Source organism: Tachysurus fulvidraco, chromosome 5, assembly GCF_022655615.1.
Source record: "Tachysurus fulvidraco isolate hzauxx_2018 chromosome 5, HZAU_PFXX_2.0, whole genome shotgun sequence".
In the NCBI taxonomy this organism is placed as follows: domain Eukaryota; kingdom Metazoa; phylum Chordata; class Actinopteri; order Siluriformes; family Bagridae; genus Tachysurus; species Tachysurus fulvidraco.
The window spans coordinates 10,565,583-10,591,941 of NC_062522.1; the positions used below are offsets into that span (position 1 = coordinate 10,565,583).

The 26,359-nt window shown below is 42.4% G+C and overlaps 1 protein-coding gene across 3 annotated transcripts in view; it reads left to right on the forward strand.

Moving 5' to 3' along the window:
* Nucleotides 1-26,359, forward strand: part of cachd1 (cache domain containing 1) — a 77,548-nt gene that overhangs the window by 24,635 nt on the left and 26,554 nt on the right. For all 3 annotated transcript variants that reach the window (XM_027146903.2, XM_027146904.2, XM_027146905.2), the window contains exons 2-5: nucleotides 3,373-3,435; nucleotides 8,379-8,527; nucleotides 21,695-21,801; nucleotides 25,801-25,927. In XM_027146903.2, the coding sequence (XP_027002704.1) occupies nucleotides 3,373-3,435; nucleotides 8,379-8,527; nucleotides 21,695-21,801; nucleotides 25,801-25,927 (446 nt within the window). The remainder of the gene's footprint in view (nucleotides 1-3,372; nucleotides 3,436-8,378; nucleotides 8,528-21,694; nucleotides 21,802-25,800; nucleotides 25,928-26,359) is intronic.

Sequence of the window (26,359 nt, forward strand, 5' to 3'; positions counted from 1 at the left end):
TTTGTGAAGGTTCTGTTCAGTGTCAGTTTCAAATAAAGAGAGGAAAAAAACACCTTTCGTTTGTTTCACAAAACGCTGTTTGTTTCACAGAATTACCAAAAGGCCAATTCTGTAAAATGCATGACGATGTTTCTAGATCCTGTTTTTCTTTCGCATTAAATCGATAGAGAACGCAATGTTTCATGATGCATGTCATTTCAAGACCTCCATATCGCTCAGCCCCAGCTAAACTGACACAATTCAGAGACTCCTGGAAGTTTCCATACTTAGGAGAAAATCTATTTTCTGACATTTTATTTTTAGTTTGTTATACATTTTTAAGATATCCTTTAAGAATGGCTTTGATAAGAGAAGGACATATTGAAATGACTCTCACGGCAGGATCAGGACAGGACACATGAACGAGCACATCACAGACGGTGTAATGTTGAGTTGCAGTAAAGAGTCCTGTGAACTGCACAGTGTCTATGCCTGGTTAATCTCAGTAATAACGCTTGGTCTTGTTTTATTGCCAGTGCTGCACATCACTGCACAGTGTTGTCTGTAAGGATTATCATGGCTATAATAAGAGCGCAATATAAATGCCTTTGTTTGCATGCAGCTGCTCCGTTTGTTGCCAGTGTTTACACATTTTTAAGAAGTGTGGAGCTGGAGGACAAGTGTTGGGCATTTACAGAATGCAAGACCTCGGAGTGAAGCACCCACTGCCCGTGTCTACTGTGTAATTCGAACCGGTGCCCTGTTGGTTTATGGCTGTTTGCTCTGCCTGTGAGATCACCTCCATTTCTTACATAACACCACAGTCCAGTAGTTACAAGCTTGTTTGACATTCTGCGAGGTATATTACATATGGCCTCTGAAGGGTTTGTGGATTATTATTATATTCATTTTTTTATTTAATGGAGGATTTTCCGACTGTCAAATGAACCCAACACTGCTTGTTGAATATTGTTAATTTAAATGCGTACATCTGGAACACAGGATCGAATTGTGGAGCATTAACGCAATAGGTTTTCATATATCCAGCAGGATTTGAGTGTGGATTTTCAAAGAACTGAATAAATCAAGCCCCATGCTCAAGCACGAGCTGTGACTCAAACCCAATATGCTTGTGTTTTGAAACTGAAACATTACAGATAATCCCCATCCTCATAAGATTTCGTTACTATTATGTGAATTGATCACTATCAGGCTACATCATTCAATCTAGTAATTAGAAACATGTTTAAATTAAGTTCAGTATAAGCAGTACTATCTATCTATCCATCCAATTAATTAATTTTTTTTTAAATGTAAACTTTATACAACTTTTATATTTTCTTAAATCTGACTGACCACAAATTCCCTTCACTAAAGTTGAAAAATTAGTAAAAAAACAAAACAAAAATGTTTTACTCAACGAAGAAGGTATTTTACTCATACCTGGAAAATCATACCTGTAGATATCTTTTTTTTTTATTTTTATTTATTCGACATTATTTAAATTTTTTATATATTTTTTAATTTTCTTGTAAATGTTTATGTTCCTGCCAAAATCGCTGTTTCCTAAATCATAGCCTGTTTTCCTGACACCACCTACCAGAGATGAATATACCTATTGGATAATATTTTCCAATTTGTAGGTTTGTACCTAAGAATTGCTGCTGTGTTCATAAACCTAGTGCTGCCTGCTTTTTTTCTTTCACTCATTAAATAATGAGAGTGAAATGCAATTTGTACTGAAGAGTCTGTTTGTGCTGTTGTCCTGAGAGAAATGTGCTGTGATGTAAATATAAGCGTATGACTGTAAGAATATAAGAGTGTCAGTCAGATGATCCCTGAGGTACAGAGACGTGTGCTGCACGATCACTCGTCATATTGAGTTTGTTGTCATGTTATATCTTAAGTTAACTAGAGTCCTGCAAATTTCATCCAAAATCCTGTACTAGTGTATTAAACATCCCGTTTCCTTCCTTTCCTGCTTTTTCTTCTGTGTGGAATGATCGGCTGCTTGTGATGTTAAATACAAGAGCTAAAAATATTCTGCTAGCTACCAGTCACTCAGCATCTCTATGCCATTAGCGTTGAGGCTAATAGAATGGGGTATAAAATCTCTCTCTCTCGCTCTCGGTCTCGGTCTCTCTCTCCCTGTCTCTCTCTCATTCTCACTCTCATTCTCTCTCTTTCTCTCTCTGTCTGTCGCTCTCTGTATCTCTGTCTGTCTGTCGCTCTCTCAGTCTCTCCCTGTCTCTCTCTCTCTCTGTCGCTCTCTGTATTTCTGTCTCTCTCTCTCTCTCTGTCGCTCTCTGTATTTCTGTCTCTCTCTCTCTCTGTCTCTCTCTCTCTCTCCCTCTCCCTGTCTCTCTCTCTCATTCTCTCTCTCACCCTCTCTCTCTTTCTCTCTCTGTCTGTCGCTCTCTCACACGTGTGTGTGTGTGTGTGTGTGTGTGTGTGTGTGTGTGTGTTTTTCCCCAGTCCCTTCTGTCTTACTTTTTTTCTTTTGTTTACTTTCTCCCATCTCTATTCCTTCTGTCTTTCCTTGCCTGAGCCTGGGGACTGGGTGTGTATCAGAGTCAGTCCTTGATTGTTGTTCAACTAGGTCTGTAGTGTGATGTACAGAAAGTGTGATCTTCACCACACACCTGGAGAAAGTGCAGCTTCCATCTTTTCTCACTCTTCGCTGCACCTCCTTCTATTCCAAACCACCAAAACAAATAAAAGATTGTTTTTGGCTTACCGTAAATCTTTTTAATTTCCTTTAAGCAAATATTTTGCTAGTTTAAGACCTAAATGCAGTTTTAAATGTTCTGTCTGTTCACAATTACAGCAGCTTCCCACTTAAACAACCGTAATTCATGGAAAATAAATGTTTACTTTAAAATGTTTCTATTTACAAGGCTACCTGATGACATTTAATACCAGGCATCAGCTAAGACACACACACACACACACACACACACACACACACACACACACACACAGAGTTGTTTGGACTGCCATAGATAAAAGTAGGTCCAGTTTAAACGTGTGTTATAGAATACGATGAGATTATAAAGAAATTAAAGAGTGTTTGCTGATATTAATATGACTCTAATCAGATTTCTCAGATATTTTTGAAGGATTTATTGGTGTATATGGTATTGTATGGGCTTCAAATAAGTACATTGAGAACTTTAGCTAGGTGGGTTTGGATGAGATCGCTATCACAGGGCTGGAGGTGTATTACGAAGAACTGCAGTGTGTCTGATCTGATGGGAAAAACAAACCAAGCAAAATTCTCTGCTGAACCAGATTTTATTCTAGTTCATTCTAGTTCACTAAAATGGGCCTGTTTCTCAGTTTTCTTGGCAGCACATCTCACCGAAGCTTTATCTCTTTCTCTCGCCCCCACAGAGAATTTTCAACTCCTTTGTGTACACGGAGAAAACTTCAAACGGCGAGACCGAGGTGCAGCAGGTGAGTAAATTCTCTGTGTGTGTGTGTGTGTGTGTGTGTTTAGTCTGCAGGGGCAAAGGATGCCAATTAAAATTCGTCAGTGGCTGTCTGAGCAAAGACAAAAACAAAGTAAGCTTCAAAGCTTAACCAAACACTGGAACTACTGAAGCAGTACAAGTCTCAACTGTGATGAAGTGGAAAATTAGCCTATATTTAATTCTAGGGCTTTTTTTTTGGCATGTCTTTCAACTAGTTTATATTTTAATCAGCTGTTTAGATGTGTGAGAATGTTTATTTATTTATTCATCAAGATCAGACCCTCCTTTAGCACAATCGACAGTTAATATCGATGGGGCACGTTTTACCTTTCAACATTTCAATGTTTTTAAGACTTACAATGACTCATTTACAGTTCATTAATGGATTCAGGGGCTGGTCCTGACATGTAATAAAGCAAATAAATAAAATAGTAAATCATTAAATTAATACATTTAATGATTTGCTTCTGCCCGTCTGTGCGTCTGCCCGTCTCCCTGACCTGTGCGTCTCTCCGACCTGTGCCTGAGCGCCTGTCTTTGTCGTCCTGTCCCTGTCTGTGTGTCCTTGTCTGTGTCTTTCTGTTCCTGTCTGTGTGTCCTTGTCTGTGCCTTTCTGTCCCTGTCTGTGTGTCCTTGTTTGTGTCTTTCTGTCCCTGTATGTGTGTCCTTGTCTGTGTCTTTCTGTCCCTGTCTGTGTCTGAGTGTGTCTGTCTTTCTGTCCCTGTGTGTGCTTCTCTCTCTGTCTGTGTTTCTCTGTCCGTCTGTTTCTCTCTCTTTTGTGTGTGTCAGTTTCTGTATATCTCTCTGCCTGTCTTTCTGCAGGTGTATGTATTTGTAATGTCCTCGGCTACACTCTCCAGTCAGAAAAGCTCAGAGCGTGACTATACCAGGATAGTGTCTTTTTTTTTTTTCTTCCCCCCCCCGCTCAGGTTGCCTTGCCAAGAAAATCCCCCTGTGAGTAAGTTGTTCCTGTGTGCCACGTCTCTCCTGCAGCTGTTTACTGTCTGTTAGTAAGAGATTAAGCCATCTGTTGGCACTAGGAGTGTTCTGGCACCTCAATTACTACCAGTGCACTAAAGTCTGAGCTTCGGGAGTAGATGATAAAGCAGTCGGCCTCCTGGAGTGACGCAGATCCAGAGCACCTGGGATTATAAAAGTTATGTTACACTGTTCATGTAAATGTTCAGAAACGGTCGTTCTTCTCTGAAATCTATACTTTCCCCAAACCTCCTCACAGCACCGTATGTACAAGATCTTTACCTTTTTTTTAAAACGTAAAAATACTAGAAGTACTTACTGTAAGCTTTTGACCAATCAGAATCGAGTATTCGGCTGCAGCGCGGTATCAGATTATAGATTTTTCAGTTGCGTTTGTGAGACATTTCATAACATGGAGTCACATTATCATCACGATTTCTACAAATGCTGTTACAAATCAGTAGAATGTAGATCTGACCATTTTGGATTAAATGCTGATATCAGATCTGGCTTTCTGTGAATACAATATTTTTTTCCTCATTTACTTAGAGGCAGATCTTTCTGAAGAGTTAACTCTGTGTCGGCCCCGAGCCCGGATTAAACGGGAGGGTTGCATCAGGAAGGACAAAACTGTGCCAAATGAAAATATGCGGACCAAACGATTCTCTGTGGCGACCGTTAACAAGGAACAGCTGAAAGAACAACAACAACTTTGAGGCAGATCTTAAGAGAGTTTAAGACACAAGTGCTGTTCACCTTTTCTGTCTGTTCACAATTACACCAGTTTTTACTCTTTGAAGCAAAAAGTGCAATTGGTGAAAATCGCTTAAACAGCCGCAATTCAGGGAAATTGCTCATTTTATTTGGAGAGTTTTCTACTTGCGTTGAGAACAACGTTTGCTTTGAAAAGCTGTGACATTTTAGGGTTTGTGTCCTGAGTCACAACCTTGTTTCACCTTTTACAGTGAACCAATGCTGCTGAAGTCAACCGACATTACCCCCACATTTGTAGTAAAAAAATAAATAATTTAAAAAAAATCCACCCGGTCATGAGAAATCTTCCCATGTTTTTGAGACGAGACGTCAAAGCCGACCCGAACGCTCCTCTTTCTTAAAGAGCAAAGGGTTTCCTAAGTTCAATTCAATTCAAGTTTATTTGTATAGCGCTTCTTACAATAGACATTGTCTCAAAGCAGCTTTACAGAACATAAACAGAGAGCAGAAGGTAAACATAAGGAATAATAAAAGAAAAAGAATTAGCAGAATAAAAATTCAAGATTATTATTAGATGTATATAGTTCACAGTGTGTATGTATTTATCCCCCTATGACCAAGTCTGAGGTGACTCAGGCAGCAGTGGCAAGGCAAAACTCCCTTAAATTGGTAAAGGAAGAAACCTTGAGAGGAACCGGACTCAAGGGGGAACCCATCCTCATATGGGTGACACTGGGGGTGTGATTGTAATATACAGTCAAACAAATGTTATATTGGTGTAAGGATCATGGACTTCAGATCTCCTTAGTATCACAGAGTCTAACTGGAGATGTCTCAGGATTCTTAGAGTCGACCTCGGCTCAGTGGAGGTTCAAAGGCTTCGTCCCACAGAGGACGTTGGGAGCTGGTACAGTGTCTGGATGCCTCGGGATATTTACAAAGAGAGAAGCAGTGGAGAGACATTGAATGTATTTATTCACCATTGTTGCATTGTGATCCGTCACGTTACCTTCCACGTTTGTTTTCACTTTAGGAGAGACTAGCCTCTTTTGGAAACATGGAATCACAGAGCACTTTAATCCGACGGTGCAATTGTTATTGCATGTACATTTTACCTTATTCATCAGTTCTCGTGTCTGTTCCGCTGGACCTCCTTTCGGTTGTGCGTGTTTGGATTTGCTCAGTTTGGATCTTCTTTTGTTGTTCCTGATACTGGGCCATGCAAAGCCCTCCCTCGCGTGCTTAGACCTTTTCCTTTATCCTGTGTTGTTTTTGGTTGAGCAATCAGCCAATTTTACCTCTAATTGCCAAGCTATGTGGCTGAGGTGCATGCGGTCAATGGGTCATGGGCTGTTTCTCCGTATCCTGGACAGACTCTGTGTTTTTAGCTTTTGTCGTTCCTTTTTTTGGGAAAAAAAAATGAGCTGGGATAATTGTCAGGTTGCAGCTATTATCATGTATTAGGTGCGAGGCTGTGTTTTGTTTGGCGTGCGTGTGTGAATGTATGCATGATTTGTGATGTGATGGAAAGTCTTAATGTCATTTTTGTGCGTGCGAGGATCCTAACAGTGTTATTGCGCATTGCTGCTTTGCTAAATGAGCCAGTGTTAAATGAAAACGCTAGTGTGCATGTAATTTATGTTCAACACCTGGGGGAACCCTTATTGCAGAGCCAGTACCGCTGGAGCTGTTAATTTCCCTCCGGGAACTTCTTACTGAGTAAATAAACCAGAGTTCGTAGACGTGCCGTTATTTCAGCATTAAATCCTCACACGAGAGTCACTCTGTAGTTCTCGCACTGATCCGAAAGCTCATCTACGCCGCACGCTTCTTTTCCCTCTAGTCATTTAGCTGCAGTATGTACAGAGTGTAGGTTCTACTCGCAGTGCATGTCTAATTCTGATCGATTTCTAGTCTCTAAGGTTGACTCTTGCTCTCTTTGATGTAGGCCCAGTGTGGGGAAGCGCATTAATCACTCAATTCACCGGCAGCTGTAATGAAACAAGTCATATGGAATGTAGCCTATGCTGCTTCTCTTTAGGTTCTTACATTATTTATGAATTCCAAATGAATATCTATAACCGTTAAAGTGCTTTTTTTGGCGACGGTGCTGGTGGAGATTTAATATTCATAGACGAATCAGTCTGAGATTTCACCCAGTCGTCAGGAGAGCTACGGATCGAATCTTGATGCCCCTATGTGAACCAGGCTCCTGTGAACCCCTAATTCTATCAGTTTATGGAATGGCAGCAAATTACATGGATCAGTCCCATCATTTTGTCATATGTAGGATTAGGATAGGTGTTACTCTTCTTTATGAGCTAATGAGACCTTGGGGTAAAAAGAAAAGCTACACTGGAGCCCTGGCTTTTTTTTTTTTTTTTTGGTCATTAAACTTAATAATTTGGCCACAAGCTACAACGTTCTTCTACTGATTTTACGCTACATTTCTTCTGACTTGGGACACGGGCTTGAACGTAATAAACATGTTTTTATAACCAAGCCATAAAACCTACCCGAGAAAATTCAGCTTACGTCTTCAAACAGTACTGGAACGCTCAACCGCTCTATCCGAACAAAGCGAGCTGTCGTGATCTAAAGCTATTCACGGTTAATGAAAAACTTGTAACAGAGTAGCTGTTCATCATGGTAAACCTACTGAGGTTCTTGAAAGTTAGCCTTATTGAAAACAAGCCCCTTCTTGCTAAAGTAAACAGTTTGGAATGCCGCTCCCGAAGGCAACATATTCGTATTTTGGGCATTAAAGAAAATGACAAGTCCTACTGAATTAGTTGTGCAACTCATTCCAACATTGCTGAATGGACAGCTTTGCTTCACCTGTAAAGATTATTCAGGTCCACCGATTGTGCTGACTGACTGCTGCTTCAGGATAATGTAGCACAGTGCAGGTGTGGCTGTTTGTTCAGTTGTACTGGGAAAGAGATGACCATCGATAGTCTGAGTACGTGGCTTGCAACATCTAACCAAAACACCGCTGCAAGACGTAAGATATTATATACTTCTGTCTTAATGATTTACTTATGACCAGTTGCCTTGTGGTTACTGTTTAGATTCCAAGTATGTTTTTAAAGGCTATGTATTGCATTCGGAAATACATTTTTTGGGCTTGACTCGAGGTGCATTTGAATAACGTCCCGAGCTTCCGTGGTACCGTAAGGATGAGTGCGAAAGCTTTTTTGGGTTGTGCGTTTTAAGCCTCTGTTGTGTTTTCAGTTGGCGAAGAAGATCCGGGAGAAGTTTAATCGCTACCTGGACGTGGTGAACAGGAACAAGCAGGTGGTGGAGGCGTCGTACACGGCTCACTTGACTTCCCCTCTCACAGACATTCAGGACTGCTGCTCCATCCCTCCCTCCATGATGGAGTAAGTACAACTCGTTATGTCCCCACAGATCACATCTATTGAGTTGTGAAGGATTTCTGGAAGCTCATTTCTGTTGTTCAACACACACACACACACACACACACACACACACACACACACACACACACACTGTCTTCCACTGACAGCAATTACTGCAGCTATTTAATGAAGGAGTTTGATGGAATTCTGACATTTTTGGTCTTCGTAGTCCTTGAAAATGGCTAAAACACGCGCACACACACACACACACACACACACACACACACACACACACACACACACACACACACACACACACACACACACACACACACACACACACACACACACACACACACACACACACACCTTTATGTTTTCGCATATCTCTTAGTGATGCTAGAATGGGATTACATCATTTCCTCCAATGGTTTTCATGGTGTGTGTTAAATCGTTTAGCGGACCAAGCTGTAATTGGACAGATGGATTCTGAGCTTTCTAGCTAACGGAGACGCACACACACCACAGTGTGTTTAAATGTCAGCAGCGTCCTATCTCTAGAGGAAGCTCGAACACAGAGGCACTGTTAAAATCGAGACGAGATGCTCTGTGCTTTCAAGCCTAATCTCAATGAGAGCAGCTTGCAGAGTTTCCACAGTTATCTCTTAAATCTCATCCTCTCTCTCTCTCTCTCTCTCTCTCTCTCTCTCTGCTGTTTTCACCCTCTCTCTGCACTTATGTTCATTCTCACTTTGTTCTCCACATTTTTATTCAGTTATTTTTTTCTCTAGCCATCTCTTTCATCTCATTATCAAGCATGTTTCCCACACTGAGCCTCCCTCAGCTCCTTTACTATAATCACTGATGACATTCTAAATGGGATTTTTTTATTTCTTAATTTTTTTTTTTGCTAGTAAAGAAATTTCATGAATCGCCAGCAGGTCCATAAACCTCTTCTGAAATGGTTTATTCTCCTTCTTTCCAGACAGCACTGAGTTCACCATGACTGTGGCTTGAACCTCTCTGTTCTGTGCCTTTCTCCATGCTTTTCTCACTACACTCAGACTTTACTGAGACCTGCTATACTCTGTGCACTGGGTCTGTTTTGTAGAAGCAGTTCACCAGATCCGAGTTCAGCTCTCACATGCTGCAAACTTATCTATACCCAATAGACATTATTATTATTATTATTATTATTATTATTATTATTATTATTATTATTATTATTATTATTATTATTATTATTAAGTATGAGAGTGCCAAAGTGAGTGTTAACCAAGTTCCACTGCAGGAACCGATTCAGGAACTCACAACTGTTTGGGTTTGTTTTAGTTTCCTAGGAACATTTCTGTCAGAGAAGCAGATTCGTGAACAGGTTAACAGATAGAAAAGAAAGTAAAATTCAATATAGCCAAGGATGCTAGTGTTACAAGAATCTAATATGCTTGTGTAAGTGTGGTGTCAGTAAATGTCTGGTTTTTTCTACAGTATGTGCTTCATTTGCTGGACTTTTGGATCTAAATACTAGTCCATCAACTGTCACTGGTCTGCGATTTCTCCTCACTAAGCTCAGCCAATGATCTATGACTGGTGGTAAAGACCTTAGACACAGTCCTTGACTGTGTGTGGGTGTCTGTGTGACTGTGTGTGAGTGTCTGTGTGACTGTGTGTGAGTGTCTGTGTGACTGTGTGTGAGTGTCTGTGTGTGAGTGTCTGTGTGTGAGTGTCTGTGTGTGAGTGTCTGTGTGTGAGTGTCTGTGTGTGAGTGTCTGTGTGTGAGTGTCTGTGTGTGAGTGTCTGTGTGTGAGTGTCTGTGTGTGAGTGTCTGTGTGTGAGTGTCTGTGTGTGAGTGTCTGTGTGTGAGTGTCTGTGTGTGAGTGTCTGTGTGTGAGTGTCTGTGTGTGAGTGTCTGTGTGTGAGTGTCTGTGTGTGAGTGTCTGTGTGTGAGTGTCTGTGTGTGAGTGTCTGTGTGTGAGTGTCTGTGTGTGAGTGTCTGTGTGTGAGTGTCTGTGTGACTGTGTCTGTGTGTGTGAGTGTCTGTGTGACTGTGTCTGTGTGTGTGAGTGTCTGTGACTGTGTCTGTGTGACTGTGTCTGTGTCTGTGTGACTGTGACTGTGTCTGTGTGACTGTGTCTGTGTCTGTGTGACTGTGACTGTGTCTGTGTGACTGTGTCTGTGTGACTGTGACTGTGTCTGTGTGACTGTGTCTGTGTGACTGTGTCTGTGTGTGTGTGTGTGTGAGTGTCTGTGTGTGTGTGTGTGAGTGTCTGTGTGTGTGTGTGTGAGTGTCTGTGTGTGTGTGTGTGAGTGTCTCTGTGTGTGTGTGTGAGTGTCTGTGTGTGTGTGTGTGAGTGTCTGTGTGTGTGTGTGTGTGAGTGTCTGTGTGTGTGTGTGTGAGTGTCTGTGTGTGTGTGTGTGAGTGTCTGTGTGTGTGTGTGTGAGTGTCTGTGTGTGTGTGTGAGTGTCTGTGTGTGTGTGTGTGTGTGTGAGTGTCTGTGTGTGTGTGTGTGTGAGTGTCTGTGTGTGTGTGTGTGAGTGTCTGTGTGTGTGTGTGTGTGTGTGAGTGGGTCGTGTGTGTGCTTGGTGTGTGAGTGGTCTGTGTGATGTGTGTGTGTGTGAGTGTCCGTGTGTGTTGGGTGTGGAGTGAGTGAAGGTCCTGTGGGTGTTGAGTGTCTGGTGTGTGAGTGTCTGTGTGTGAGAGTGTCCTGTGTGTGAGTGTCTGTGTGTGAGTGTTCTGTGTGTGAGGTGTTCTGTGTGACTGTGTCTGTGTGTGGTGAGGTGTCTTGTTTGACTGTGTCTGTGTGTGTGAGTGTCTGTGGACTGTGTCTGTGTGACTGTGTCTGTGTCTGTGTGGACTGTGACTGTGTGGTCTGTGTGACCTGTGTCTGTGTCTGTGTGATGGCTGTCTGTGTGTGTGTGTGCGTGTCTGTGTGTGTGAGTGAGTGTCTGTGTGTGTGTGTGTGTGTGTGTGAGTGTCTGTGTGTGTGTGTGTGAGTGTCTGTGTGTGTGTGTGAGTGAGTGTCTGTGTGTGTGTGAGTGAGTGTCTGTGTGTGTGTGTGAGTGAGTGTCTGTGTGTGTGTGAGTGAGTGTCTGTGTGTGTGTGTGAGTGAGTGTCTGTGTGTGTGTGAGTGAGTGTCTGTGTGTGTGTGAGTGAGTGTCTGTGTGTGTGTGAGTGAGTGTCTGTGTGTGTGTGAGTGAGTGTCTGTGTGTGTGTGAGTGAGTGTCTGTGTGTGTGTGAGTGAGTGTCTGTGTGTGTGTGAGTGAGTGTCTGTGTGTGTGTGAGTGAGTGTCTGTGTGAGTGAGTGAGTGTCTGCGTGTGTGAGTGAGTGTCTGCGTGTGTGACTGTGAGTGAGTGTCTGCGTGTGTGACTGTGAGTGAGTGTCTGCGTGTGTGTGAGTGAGTGAGTGAGTGTCTGTCTGTGTGTGTGTGAGTGAGTGAGTGTCTGTGTGTGAGTGAGTGAGTGAGTGTCTGTGTGTGTGTGAGTGAGTGAGTGTCTGTGTGTGTGTGAGTGAGTGAGTGTCTGTGTGTGAGTGAGTGTCTGTGTGTGAGTGAGTGTCTGTGTGTGAGTGAGTGAGTGTCTGTGTGTGTGTGAGTGAGTGGGTATGTGTGTGAGTGGGAGTGGGGTCCTGTGTGTGAGCTGAGTGAGTGTCTGCGTGTGTGAGTGAGTGAGTGTCTGCGTGTGACTGTGAGTTAGTTGTCTGTGTGTGGGTGAGTGAGTGTCTGTGTGTCTGTGTGGGTGAGTGAGTGTCTGTGTGTCTGTGTGGGTGAGTGAGTGTCTGTGTGTCTGTGTGGGTGAGTGAGTGTCTGTGTGTCTGTGTGGGTGAGTGAGTGTCTGTGTGTGGATTGAGTGAGTTGTCCTGTTGTGTGGAGTGAGGTGGAGTGTCTGTGTGTGATGTGAGTGAGTGTGTCTGTGGTGTGAGTGAGTGAGTGTGTCCTGTGTGTGAGTGAGTGAGTTGTCATCTGTGTGTGAGGTGAAGTGAGTGTCCTGGTCTGTGGTGTGAAGTGAGTGAGTGTCTGTGTGTGAGTGAGTGAGTGAGTGTCTGTGTGTGAGTGAGTGAGTGAGTGTCTGTGTGTGAGTGAGTGAGTGAGTGTCTGTGTGTGAGTGAGTGAGTGTCTGTGTGTGAGTGAGTGAGTGTCTGTGTGTGAGTGAGTGAGTGTCTGTGTGTGAGTGAGTGAGTGTCTGTGTGTGAGTGAGTGAGTGTCTGTGTGTGAGTGAGTGAGTGTCTGTGTGTGAGTGAGTGAGTGTCTGTGTGTGAGTGAGTGAGTGTCTGTGTGTGAGTGAGTGAGTGTCTGTGTGTGAGTGAGTGAGTGTCTGTGTGTGAGTGAGTGAGTGTCTGTCTGTGTGTGAGTGAGTGAGTGTCTGTCTGTGTGTGAGTGAGTGAGTGTCTGTCTGTGTGTGAGTGAGTGAGTGTCTGTCTGTGTGTGTGTGAGTGAGTGTCTGTCTGTGTGTGAGTGAGTGAGTGTCTGTCTGTGTGTGAGTGAGTGAGTGTCTGTCTGTGTGTGAGTGAGTGAGTGTCTGTGTGTGAGTGAGTGAGTGTCTGTGTGTGAGTGAGTGAGTGAGTGAGTGAGTGTCTGTGTGTGAGTGAGTGTCTGTGTGTGAGTGAGTGTCTGTGTGTGAGTGAGTGTCTGTGTGTGAGTGAGTGAGTGTCTGTGTGTGTGTGTGAGTGAGTGTCTGTGTGTGAGTGAGTGAGTGTCTGTGAGTGAGTGAGTGAGTGAGTGTCTGTGAGTGAGTGAGTGTCTGTGAGTGAGTGAGTGTCTGTGAGTGAGTGAGTGTCTGTGAGTGAGTGAGTGTCTGTGTGTGTGTGAGTGAGTGAGTGTCTGTGTGTGAGTGAGTGAGTGTCTGTGTGTGAGTGAGTGAGTGAGTGTCTGTGTGTGAGTGAGTGTCTGTGTGTGAGTGAGTGAGTGTCTGTGAGTGAGTGAGTGAGTGTCTGTGAGTGAGTGTCTGTGAGTGAGTGTCTGTGAGTGAGTGTCTGTGTGTGAGTGAGTGAGTGAGTGTCTGTGTGTGAGTGACTGTGTGTGTGAGTGAGTGAGTGTCTGTGTGTGTGAGTGAGTGAGTGTCTGTCTGTGTGTGAGTGAGTGAGTGTCTGTGAGTGAGTGAGTGTCTGTGAGTGAGTGAGTGTCTGTGAGTGAGTGAGTGTCTGTGAGTGAGTGAGTGTCTGTGAGTGAGTGAGTGTCTGTGAGTGAGTGAGTGTCTGTGAGTGAGTGAGTGTCTGTGAGTGAGTGAGTGAGTGTCTGTGTGTGAGTGAGTGAGTGTCTGTGTGTGAGTGAGTGAGTGTCTGTGTGTGAGTGAGTGAGTGAGTGAGTGTCTGTGAGTGAGTGAGTGAGTGTCTGTGTGTGAGTGAGTGAGTGAGTGTCTGTGTGTGAGTGAGTGAGTGAGTGTGACTGTGAGTGTCTGTGTGTGTGACTGTGAGTGTCTGTGTGTGTGTGACTGTGAGTGTCTGTGTGTGTGACTGTGAGAGGGTAAAAGTAAGCTGTAGAGAGGGAGGGAGAGAGCGGGAGCATGACATTAGACAGAATCGTCTGATAGCACATTGCTCCTAAAACTTCAAAGGCTTTCCATAAACACTCCCAGACTCTTGGACCACTTTGTGAAAATTTGCAGTTCTCACTGTGACAGTTTTGGAAAATTCTCCACCAGCCCTGAGCAGCAGAACCAGCACCGCAGTCCCTCAGTTGTGGGTCGGAGGTGAATTTGTACTGGCTTTAACTGTGACATTTATATAGCCATAAAATATGCAGGAGAGGTAACCGAGCCATGCTGATTACACTAAAAGCTGAAATATCATTGATCTACAATAAACTTTAAATAATGACAGATAATCCCAGCTCAAGTGCACAAAACTTTACTCAATCTACATATATTACAGATGTTTTTTAGTTTTTACGGGTGAAACACGAGGTACGCAGAAAAGACTGGATAAAAAAGATATAAAACTGAATGAATAAATAAAGGTGCAAAAAAAGAGCAGATTCTGCTGAGGAAAAACATTTTGTTTTGTAAAGAATCTTTGGGTCATCTTAAAAAAACAAAAGAAAAAACCTCCATTTTTGATGGTATACTGTTTCTTGTAAAAGGATGAAATCTTGGTCTTTTACGCTTTTTCATCAGAAACTTGCGATGCCGATACTGTAAACAATCCCACTGGCTCCCCATCGTTCATCTAAGCCTCTTTCAGCTGTCATTTTTGCTCTCACTTGCAGATAAAACTGCAAGTGATTGACACTGTATCAATGTCATGTGCTTGCTACTTATCTAGCCTGTGTGTTTTCCAGCGTGCTCCGACCTCTGGTTAAAATGTAAAGAATGCCTTAATCATGCAGCGATCCCCAACGATGGCTGCTTTTACTGGCTATAATCCAGCTGTGTCACAAACTAATAACCCATGAGATTGAGACACGAGGCCAGCCCGAAGCCATGCGTTCTTATCTTTTACGTTCGATGGGAATTTTTAGTTCTTCCTGATGGATGCTTGAATAGGCCTCTTGTCAGTATCTGTATCTTACAGACAACTTTCAGAAACACTTCTGTCACCTTGTGACAATTTTTTATTAATTGATTTTTTTAAGCATTGTAAAGGCATGCATTGAATTATTTTTTTCCAATGCTCAGTATGACTTGCAAACATTTTTATTTTGATATTCATCATCATATTTACCCTCATGTCCATCCATCCATCTATCTTCTACTGCTTATCCGGGGCCGGGTCGCGGGGGCAGCAGTCTAAGCAGGGACGCTCAGACTTCCCGCTCCCCAGACACCTCCTCCAGCTCTTCCGAGGCGTACCCAAGCCAGCCGAGAGACATAGTCCCTCCAGCGCGTCCTAGGTCTTCCCCGGGGCCTCCTCCCTGTTGGACATGCCCTGAACACCTCTCAAGGGAGTCCAGGGGGCATCCGGAAAAGATGCTCGAGCCACCTCAGCTGACTCCTCTCGATGTGGAGGAGAAGCGGCTCTACTCTGAGCTCCTCCCGAGTGACCGAGCTCTAAGAGAGCGCCCAACCACCCTGCGGAGGAAACTCATTTCGGCCGCCTGTATCCAGGATCTTGTCCTTTCGGTCATGACCCAAAGCTCATGACCATAGGTGAGGGTAGGAACGTAGATCAACTGGTAAATAGAGAGCTTTGCCTTACCCTCATGTTACACTTCAGGAAACACTTCAACTAGCACTTCTTTTCCTATCTTTTGCAATATAAAAAATAAAAACTTTGACACTTTTTCATTGTAACTTTGAACAAATGTTTTAAACTCATGGTATCTTAAGAATGTAACCTTGTGAGCCAGCATTAATGTATTCAATGCTATAGATTTAATGGATAAGGGCGTCTGCCAAATGCTGAATTTAATAATTTTCTTTTTTTTTAGCACATTTGTTTCACAGAATAAAGCCAACCTGAAGACTCCATTTATATTGTCCATTCAAATCCAATTAGTTCTTCATTTTCAGAGCAACCATAAAAAGACAAACCAATAGAACTTGAAGTTTGCTGTTTAGGAAACCTCCGAATCAACACTGCACCATTAGTGGTCGTGAAAATATATACTGGCTTTATTGTTATTACTTTCTGTTGCTGGTCCTACTTTAAGAAGAATTCTGACCAGCGTACTGAATGGACTATCGTATTGCTCGTATTGGAACCGTTTCCTGTCCTCACGCCAACCCAAGCTTGCTCTTGCCACCCAACCCTGACTACACCATGCTCATAGCAATGCCTTACTATATACCATACCAATGCCTTACTATATACCATACCAATGCCTTACTATATACCATACCAATGCCTTACTATATACCATAACAGACACCACTTATTCATTACTTACTTGAACTCCGTGAGTGCTTATGCTGAGTGATGATTTTTGCCTGCTTCATTATAATAATCATTAGCATATTTTGGTCTGTATTGTGACCTCACAAACTGCTTGATGGTATAGCACAGTCTGAAATGTTTTCTCTCAGGAGTTTATTAGCTCTTGTCAGTTTGGTTTTGATGAAGCTGTATCCTGTAAACCTAATCACATTTCTCTTTTTTACCTGAAGGGATGAGGGTGCACATTCTTGGTATTCAGAAATAAATATTCTTGGCTGCAATTCACTCTCTTATAAGTTCTCTCACTCACTCACTCCACTCACTCACTCCACTCACTCACTCACTCACTCACTCACTCACTCACTCACTCACTCACTCACTCACTCACTCACTCACTCACTCATTCCACTCATTCCACTCACTCATTCATTCCACTCACTCACTCATTCCACTCACTCATTCATTCCACTCACTCACTCATTCCACTCACTCACTCATTCCACTCACTCACTCACTCACTCACTCACTCACTCACTCACTCACTCTCTCTCTCTCTCTCTCTCTCTCTCTCTCTCTCTCTCTCTCTCTCTCTCTCTCTCTCTCTCTCTCTCTCTCTCTCTCTCTCTCTCTCTCTCATATACACATTCTTTTTCTGGTTGCACTAAAGTCTAGTGAGAAATAGTCGATGCCGTATAACTCTTATCTCCAGAGCTGCTCGTGCTTTATATTGGCATTGGAGTCATGCCCCAGGCCACTTGATCATATCACCAAATCCAGTGCTGCTAAATGAGGATGGAAGCATGATTGAGACATGGCCTTTGGGGGAATTAGTGTATGGTGATCTTTCACTATTAGGTGTCCATGCAATCGTGTAGTTTCGCACAAAGTTGTGAAAACCTGTCACTTTAAAACCTGAGAGAAATCAGTTTCTGCTGGAAGACAGACTTAATGATGTCAGCATGATTTGTGTGTTATGTACACTGTAATGCAAGGTTTGTCTTCATCTGACCATCACACACATGCAGCAAAGTTGGAAGTTGATATGTATAATGTATAGAGCTCAATGAACACATGGATTACTAAGGGATTAAATCACATATATGTATCATGGTGTCCACAAACATTTGGCCATGTCCATGTACCAATAATCTTATCTACACTCAGGGTAAATAGTCTAATAGGGTAAATAGGGATGTGGTAGCCTAGTGGTTAAGGTGTTGGACTACCATTTGGAAGGTTGTGAGTTTGATTCCTACGTCCACCAAGCTGCCACTGCTGGGCCCCTTTGCAAGGCCCGTAACCCTCAATTGCTCAGTTGTATAAAAATGAGATAAAATGTAAGTCGCTCTGGATAAGGGCGTCTGCTAAATGATGTAAATGTAGTGTGATCTTGTAAACAGACTATAGAACTATTCTGTATTTTGTGCTGATGGTGATGAATAGTGCAGTCTAACGTGTCATCACAAACCCAGATCCGGTGACTGTAAAGGTCATAGCATTTGTATTACATCATTCTACCAATCAAACCATTCAGTGACTGGGGGCAGGGGTTACCATGGAAAAGACCACACCCATGAGGATAGAAATGTTTCAGCAAAGGATGTTTCATATTAAGAAGTTTGATTTGTACTGGAGACAACAAAATGATGAACAAAATGATCAAATATGTATTATATTATATTACACGATGCATTAATGTGATCCATAACTGTCAGGTATTGTTTACTCGTTTTAACCAATGCTCGATTCAGGGCTTTTTGCAGTCTTTTTCTTCCCTGCATTCGTGCATGTTTTATTTAGCACCTCATTTGCAAATCCAGTTTTAATCATAGACAGAGGAGAAAAAGGAGCTCTGTCTGTCTGTCTGTCTGTCTGTCTGTCTGTTGCTCCAGCATCCTCTCTGCCTCCTCCTCTCCACTCATTTCTGATGTTCATTTCAAAGTGTTTGCAAATGTATTATTATTATTAGATTTTTTTATTTTTTTTTTTATCTGCCACATTTGCCTAGCTCCCTACTCATAAAACGTGTGTTGAAGGAGAATTGTAATGGCAAGAGCCTGGTGGGAATTAAATGTCTGAAGTTCAAAGCACATCACAGCAGCCGTCAATCACGAGGCAGCCGGATGGAGGGGGGGGGGGGGTCGCCGGAGGACAAGAGTGTTAAATAGGACGGAAGGGAGAATTAGGATGATTTCAGACAGACGGTACTCGTTTAAGGTGGCAGAAGGGGTTGTTGATGGTGCAGGGCATGAAGCAATAATGACAAAAGCTGAAAGTCAGGACTGGGAGTGATTTTTGCAGATTAGATGACCGAACTAAAGTCTCCTGAACACGGTTTCAAGAAGATGAGAGTGAAACTAGATGAGCTGTACAATAAGTAACAGCTGTAAATAGCCATATCTCTCTCTCTCTCTCTCTCTCTCTCTCTCTCTCTCTCTCTCTCTTTCTCTCTCACTCTCACTCTTTCTCACATACCCCCCTCTCTCCTTCCCCCCTCCCTTTTACTCTCACACACACCCACACTCTCACTTTCCCTCTCAACACTCTCTTCCCCCTTACACATTCCCTCTCTCTCTCGCTTACCCTCTCTCCCTCCTCTCTCTCTCTCTCTCACACACACACACACACACACACACACACACACACACATAGAGTCAGTGTGCTGTGAATAAACACTCTCACTCACAGCTGGGATTGATCCCTAAAACAGGGTTTAGGTTACACTCTTAGTTTGTGTACGTCTGCCTGATGACTAATTTCATCCAGCTGAGGAACATTTGTGTTACAGGACCATACTCTGCTGTTCTCCTATCATGCATATGTCACACTCTAAGGCCACGTTCACACTGCAAGTCTTAATGCTCAATTCGGATATTTTGCTCAGATCTGATTTTTTTTGTTTGGCTGTTCACATTACCTTTTAAAATGTGGCCTATATCAGATACCAGAGTGAACTGTTTTCTGTTTCGAACTGACCCGCATGCACACACAAACAATAACAATGACGTCACACGCAGCACGCCGTTGCACTAAAAAGTTGGTGAGGTTATGGAGGAAGTATTGTATCATCTGGTGCAAGCGAACATAATATGTAATGCTGTAATGTGATGTATTCAATGCAAACATTATGAGCTGGTTCACATAACCACTTTATATAACATTCTTAACACCCACGTTACCAGTCACGTTTGTGTCACGTTTTCACCTAATTGTGACGAATGTCGATGTATATTGACGCAAAAGTCGCATCAAATCCGCCTTGGTTGTTCACACTGTGGCCACATTGGAAAAAATCAGATTTGGGTCTGATTCAGGACCACATATGGAAGTGGTCTAAATCTGATTTGAAAAAAATCAGATCTGGGCCAGATTTGAGTGTTCACACTACTCCTGAAGAAGTCTGACCTAGTCACTTGACCCCAAAAAAATCAGATTTGGGCCACTTTTACCTGCAGTGTGAACGTGGCCTGGCCACTTTAATAGAAACTCCATTATCTATTTATGCAGTTAGCCAAACAGCTAATTTTGTGGCAGTTCAGAAATTCACACATATACAGGTCAAGAACTTCAATTCAGATCATGTACGACAGTGAAGAGTAAAATGTTCCCCTTCTGTTACTGTCCAGTTTTAGTGAGTCTGTACCCACTATAGCCTCATGTTCCTGTTGCCAGAAGTAGAACACCACATGCTGTTATAGCTCTTCCGCCTCAGACTGCATTCTGGGATGCTTTTCTGCTCACCGTGGCTGTACTGAGTGGTTATTTGAGTTACTGTAACCTTCCCTTCAGCTCCAAACAGTGTTACAAACACTCCAAACATATCCTCTGAGCTCTCTTTAAAAAGGTGATTCCTACAGACCTGCCATTCACCACATGCTTTGTTTTCAAAGATGTTCACTTTTCCCCATTTTGATATTCAATGTGAACCTTAACTGAACTTTTGTATTTTAAATCCAGATTTTTATGGCTTTTTTCGATCAAAAACTAATCATTACAACATATAAAGTTATTCAGGTATTTTAAGGTCTAAAATATGTAATAATTCAAAATTTTAAGCTTTGAAGGCCAAAATTACAGTATTGAGTTTTATATAGCTGTCAAAAATGGCTAAAAAAAAAATCTAAAACGTATTTAATAATAACGTATTGTTTAGTTTTTTTTTTCTTTGCAGAGAGTTTAGACAGAAATGCCTGAGATCTCCTGCGTCCATCAGTCATGTTTGTCTGGGTGGTCCATCAGTCAGAGTAATAAAATGCAGTAATAACAATCAGGATTATGACTGGTTTGGATGGTGAATTCCATCTAAAATATTTCTTTAAGAGGCTTCTGCTCCAGATTTATATCTATTTCTGTATCTGCCAGGAGAATAGTCAAATTTTTTATTCTAACTTTGACTAAAAGCCAAAATGATGGAGTTGAAAAAAAAATAGCTTTTAATGTCCACAAGGTTTTTTTTAAGGTGTAGTTATATTTGCCAGGATGAATGAAGTTCTTATCTGATAGGGATTCTTCTATCCGATTGCACTTCATCCGCTGATCTTTGTAGTGCGTGACTTCTGATAAACCCTTTCTGAAGCATGCAAAGCCTGAAATGTATCTACACATGCAGGCTAGCAGAGGTACAGGGAAGACCATTTCCACCTAAACAAAACACAATTCCAACACCAAGCGGCTAAATGAACAGACAGGGGGGAAAAAAGCATAAAATAAATGCGTAGACAGGAAAAAATGCGTAAACATAAAATGACGCGTCAAATAATCGGCCTCTACGTGTTACACACACACACAAAAAAACCCCTGATTTTGTAGATTATTGTTTAATTTTGTGTATTATTATTATTATTATTATTATTATCATCATCATCATCATCATCATTTTTATTATTAATATATATTTTTGTGTTTGTTTGTTTGTTTATTTATTTATTTACTTATTTGCTCTTTCTCCGACTTACTGACGTTCTAAGTACCAGAATTATTCAAATAAACCTTGTAGTTTTTTACGATTGAAGGGAAATTCTATACCTTGAGACTCGTTTTAAATTGAGCATGTCGTTTTCAAGCATAAGGCTCAAAAACAGGCCCAGAGTTCAACACTTAGAGCCATGTTCCTGTAGTGCATTCTCAGAATTAGGCTGACTGATGAAATAGAAATGTCATCATTACTGAGGTCAGACTTTTAAATCAGTGCTGATATTTTTAGTTGATTAAAGTTTTGTCAATTTCTAAAAACTCTGAATGGTTTGTTAATGCAGTCGTGTTCATCGTGTCTGATCTCACGTGTCCCAGCAGTGCACATGAGTATAATATAATACAGTATAATGCTATATAAAATAGTATAATGCTGCTTCTGTGTATTTATTCTTTATTCTCTTTGCAGGTTTGATGGAAATTTTAACACGAATGTGTCAAAAACCATCAGCTGTGACCGACTGTCCCCCAACGTCAACAGTCGAGCTTTCAATCCTGGACGAGACCTTAATTCTGGTGAGTGCAACAGTGTACATACACACACACACACACACACACACACACACACACGCACACACGGAGCATGCTGCTATGGCAGCAGTTTTGAAGGGATACATGATGTCAGATTTTAGGGAGAATCTTTTTTTTTTTGGGAAAGATATATAATGATGTCTCTCTTTGTATTTCTGTATTTGCCTTTTTATTCACTTTTACTACATTTGTCTGAATGAACAATAAGCATTCTCCAGTCAGCAAGTGTGTTTTCATTATTTTATATTTTGCAATGCTGTTGTGTATGATTTGTGTTTGTAATTTTGCCATAGTGGATGCGAGTGTATTGTGTGTGTGTGTGTGTTGCGAGGGGTTGCTGTAGTGCTCCCGTGTGTTTGGTGTGTTGCTGTAGTGCGCGTGTGTGGGGTGTTGCTGTAGTGTGCGTGTGTGGGGTGTTGCTGTAGTGTGCGTGTGTGGGGTGTTGCTGTAGTGTGCGTGTGTGGGGTGTTGCTGTAGTGTGCGTGTGTGGGGTGTTGCTGTAGTGTGCGTGTGTGGGGTGTTGCTGTAGTGCTCCCGTGTGTTTGGGGTGTTGCTGTAGTGTGCATGTGTGGGGTGTTGCTGTAGTGCTCCCGTGTGTTTGGGGTGTTGCTGTAGTGCCCGTGTGTGGGGTGTTGCTGTAGTGTGTGTGTGTGTGTGTGTGTGTGTGCGGTGTTGCTGTGGTGTGTGTGTGTGTGTGTGTGTGTGTGGTGGTGGTGCTGTAGTGCGCCTGTGTTTGGTGTTGCTGTAGTGCCCATGTGTGGGGTGTTGCTGTAGTGTGTGTGTGTGTGTGTGTGTGTGTGTGTGTGTGTGTGTGGTGTTGCTGTAGTGTGTGTGTGTGTGTGTGTGGTTTTGCTGTAGTGCGTATGAGCTTTCAGTTTTTGATCATTTTTCTGTTTTGTTAAGTCGGTAAATAATTGATTATTAATTAGTTTATGAATTGTAATGAGCTTTTAAAAGTGAGTCTAAAGGCCACTGTAATCCTAAAAAGGGTCGCATTACAACTCTAAAAGCAAATGTTTTAAAACATTACAAAAGCACAAATGAATCTTTGGCATATCATTAAGTCAATAAAACATTTGTTCCTTGTTCCTTTAAATGCTCTTCATTATAAGTGAGTTTAAAACAAACATTTAAAAGTAGTTCTGCAGAACACCCGTCGTTGCCGCAGTGATCGGCAGACGCTCTGGTTTCTGGGGTCGTTCCTTTGCCGTGTATCTTCTTCTGCGTTCCTGCTTCCTCCAGCTAGGATTAGCCTAATTTAGTTCACTCCATTCATCTGTTGCATTTTATCCTGCAGCAGCGAAGCTCAGTGCGCTCGTGTGCGAGTTTGTCTAAACAGTGCTGCGGACGGCGGAGAGAGCCGCAGTGTGAACAGCAGGCTGGAGACATGGAGCCTTCTGTTTAATGAATGAGAGAATCTCTCTCACGGGTTGTCTCCTCTCTCTACACACTCCTCCCTTCTTTTCCTCGACCCTCCTTACTTCTTGACATGTTTATTCCCCCAGAGTGCTTTAGCACACTTTTGGCTGTCATGCCCGAGTGTCACTTTTCAGATGAAGTGAGGCTCGGGACTCACTTAACCAGGGTGTGAGTGAGGAGATAAATGAGGTGATGTTAGAGAGGATATAGATATAGAGCATACAATGTGTGAGTGCTTACGAAGAGGGAGGATGGGAAACATTTTAATATTGCATGTCAGCTACGGGAGACTCATAACTCCAAATGTGAAGCGAGGTTCGATATCATTTTTTTATATACTCCAAATAGCCATAAGATTAAAACCACCTGTCTTAATATTGTGTAGGTCCTCCAAATCAGCTCTGACTCGAGGCATGGACTGTACCAGACCTCTGAGGATGTGCAGAGGTAGCTGACAGGAAGTCCTACAAGTTTCAGGCTCGGACCTTCTTGTATAGGACTTGTTTGTCCATCTAGCAGATGCTCGATCAGACTGAGCAATAGAGGGGTAAGGGCCTTGCTCAGGGGACCAGTAGTGACCCTGGGGGTTTGAACTCACAACCTTAGTCCAACACCTTAACCACTTCTCCCTACCACCTCCTAACCATTCCTGAATAATTTTTGAAGTGGATTAGGGAACATTAGCGGCTCAAGGCCGCTGCAGTTTGGAAATAGTGTCCTCCAGCAGACGTTACCAGCAGACGTTAAACCGCTACACAAGAAACGTGTGCTTGTGGCACAAATTATATTATTTGTTCAAACAGTAAATTCTAATAGAATCCAGACAAACTATATTTTAAAGCTTTAAATCAAAGCAGTGTTTCATCGTATGCCTGTTCTGCTTTGGTCAAGAAGCTTAGCAGAATCAAGTCACACATTTAATCAAGATAAACGATCATCTTATCAGAAGAAAAGGACTCCAGAGAAGCAGAAGGTATAAAGAAACGAATAGAAGGAGCCTGGTTTAGGAGCCTGAGAGAGGGATCGAGGAAATGAAGGTCTTTTTTTTTCTTTTCTTTATGCTCATGGTTGTCAGCTTCTCTAAACACTGAGTGCAGGATTAAGTGTTGTGGAGCAGCGAATGTATACGATTCTTCAAACTGTCAACATGTTCCAAAGTTCCTGTTTATACGCTCAGTCCTGATTAATGGTGCAGGGTGCTAGTGGATGCGTCTGGCCTTCTCTTTCCTCTTAAGAGCTCGAGGTCAGTGAATCCAGCCTGATCCGAATCTCTATTTCACTGTAATACTCCAGATCAACCCATTTTTTTTCCTATAGTCTTTATTTTTATTTTTATTTTTTTCCCAGCGGAAAAACTCATTCTGCATCAATCAGTTCATCATGTTAACAATTTTCAGTCACCTCGCATGTTTTATAAGTCTTGGATTGGCTTGCATGTTAAACACCTCAAATAACTAAAGATCAAGTCACCTTCTGAAATGACTGAAATTTCTAATGTCTTCATTTTTTATTTTTTTTTTGCCAGCTCTTCCATTCAACTGGAGAAATTTTACCATGTCTCGCTCTTAATGTTAGGAAGCACCGGCCTCGTGATGGCTAATGAAAGCGTGGTCCATGTCGGCTAATACATCGGTGTGGTCCTCAAATAAGCTATTTTTCTCCTCTTTATATAGAGAATGAGAATTCCACATTAGACCTATGAAAGTCGAAATACAGTGGATGTGTAACTCGTTTTGAACCCGAATCTGTGTTTTACTAATGAAGCACTTCTGTTATCCAGGTGTAAAGGGTCATTTAGCTCTCGTCCCTCGTTCTGTCTTCCTTGTTCCTGCTTGTGCAGATTAAATAAACACTTACGGCAGAGTGAGCGATGTGATTGGGGTGTTTGGATAGGATGATCTTGTCTGTATGAATCTGGGCGCCGGGCCTCACAAACCAGAGGCACGTCCAAGCAAAACACACTCGGCCTGCCTCGTTACACTACATTAACGCTGCAGCTTTACCGTGTGCCAACAGTACAGTGCTGTAGTCGTCTTGGTTCTGGGCATCACGGCTGATTGATGAGCACTGTTCAAATAATATTTGGTTTGGTTTTGGGAGAGAATAGAAAAGAGGGCTATCTGGTGTGACTTTATGTTGAAGAAAAGGTGCAAACCCAAAGATATTATAGGATCTTTGTCAATTCAGCATGTTAATTCAGGTAGACAGGTATGTAATCTTTCAGGACACATGAATGCACAAACTACTGATATGATGGATTCAGATAGAACTAAAAGCCCAGAGATATTCCAGTAATAACAAATTGGCCCACCTTTCACTGTAAAACTAATCCAGCCTGAATAGAGCTGTTGAGGAAATCTACACGTTTTATTTCTGAATTTTTGTTTCAGATATTTTGCTGCTTGAATAAATTACAGCCAATAACTAATGTGTCCTAATATCTCTTTCTCCCTCCCTCCCTCTCCCCCTTCCTCTCCCTCTTCCTCCCTACATCTCTCCCACTCCCTCTCTTTCTCTCTCCCACTCCCCCCCCCCCTCTCTCTCTCTCTCTCTCGGATGTCTTAGTGTTGGCAGACAACCTGAAGTCAAACCCAGGCATCAAGTGGCAGTACTTCAGCTCAGAGGAGGGCATCTTCACTGTGTTTCCTGCTCACAAGTTTCACTGCAAAAGCACATTTGAGCACAGGAGCAGGTGCAGAAATCAAACACACACACACACACACACACACACACACACACACACACACACACACACACACACACACACACACACGACCACAGTGACTCAGTGAAAGTGTGAGAGTACATTACCTATCAACAGATCTCAGTAAAAAGCCACATACGTTTGGAGAAAAGGCTGTCAGAAATCTTTTTACTGCCAGGATCCTTGTATCGCTCTCACAGGCTTCCTTGGGTGCAGAATGCAAAGCTCTATTCTTTATTTGTTTTGCATTTAGACCACTTAACTGAACAAAACCTAAGACAAATGCTCTCCATATGCTTGAATAATCACTTGGATCACATCACACTTTTCCCCCATAAAAGCACTCTCTCCCTCATTTTGGGAGACTTTCCAACAGAATAGAAGAGTTTTTCAGCTACATTGCCCAGATTAAGAACTCTA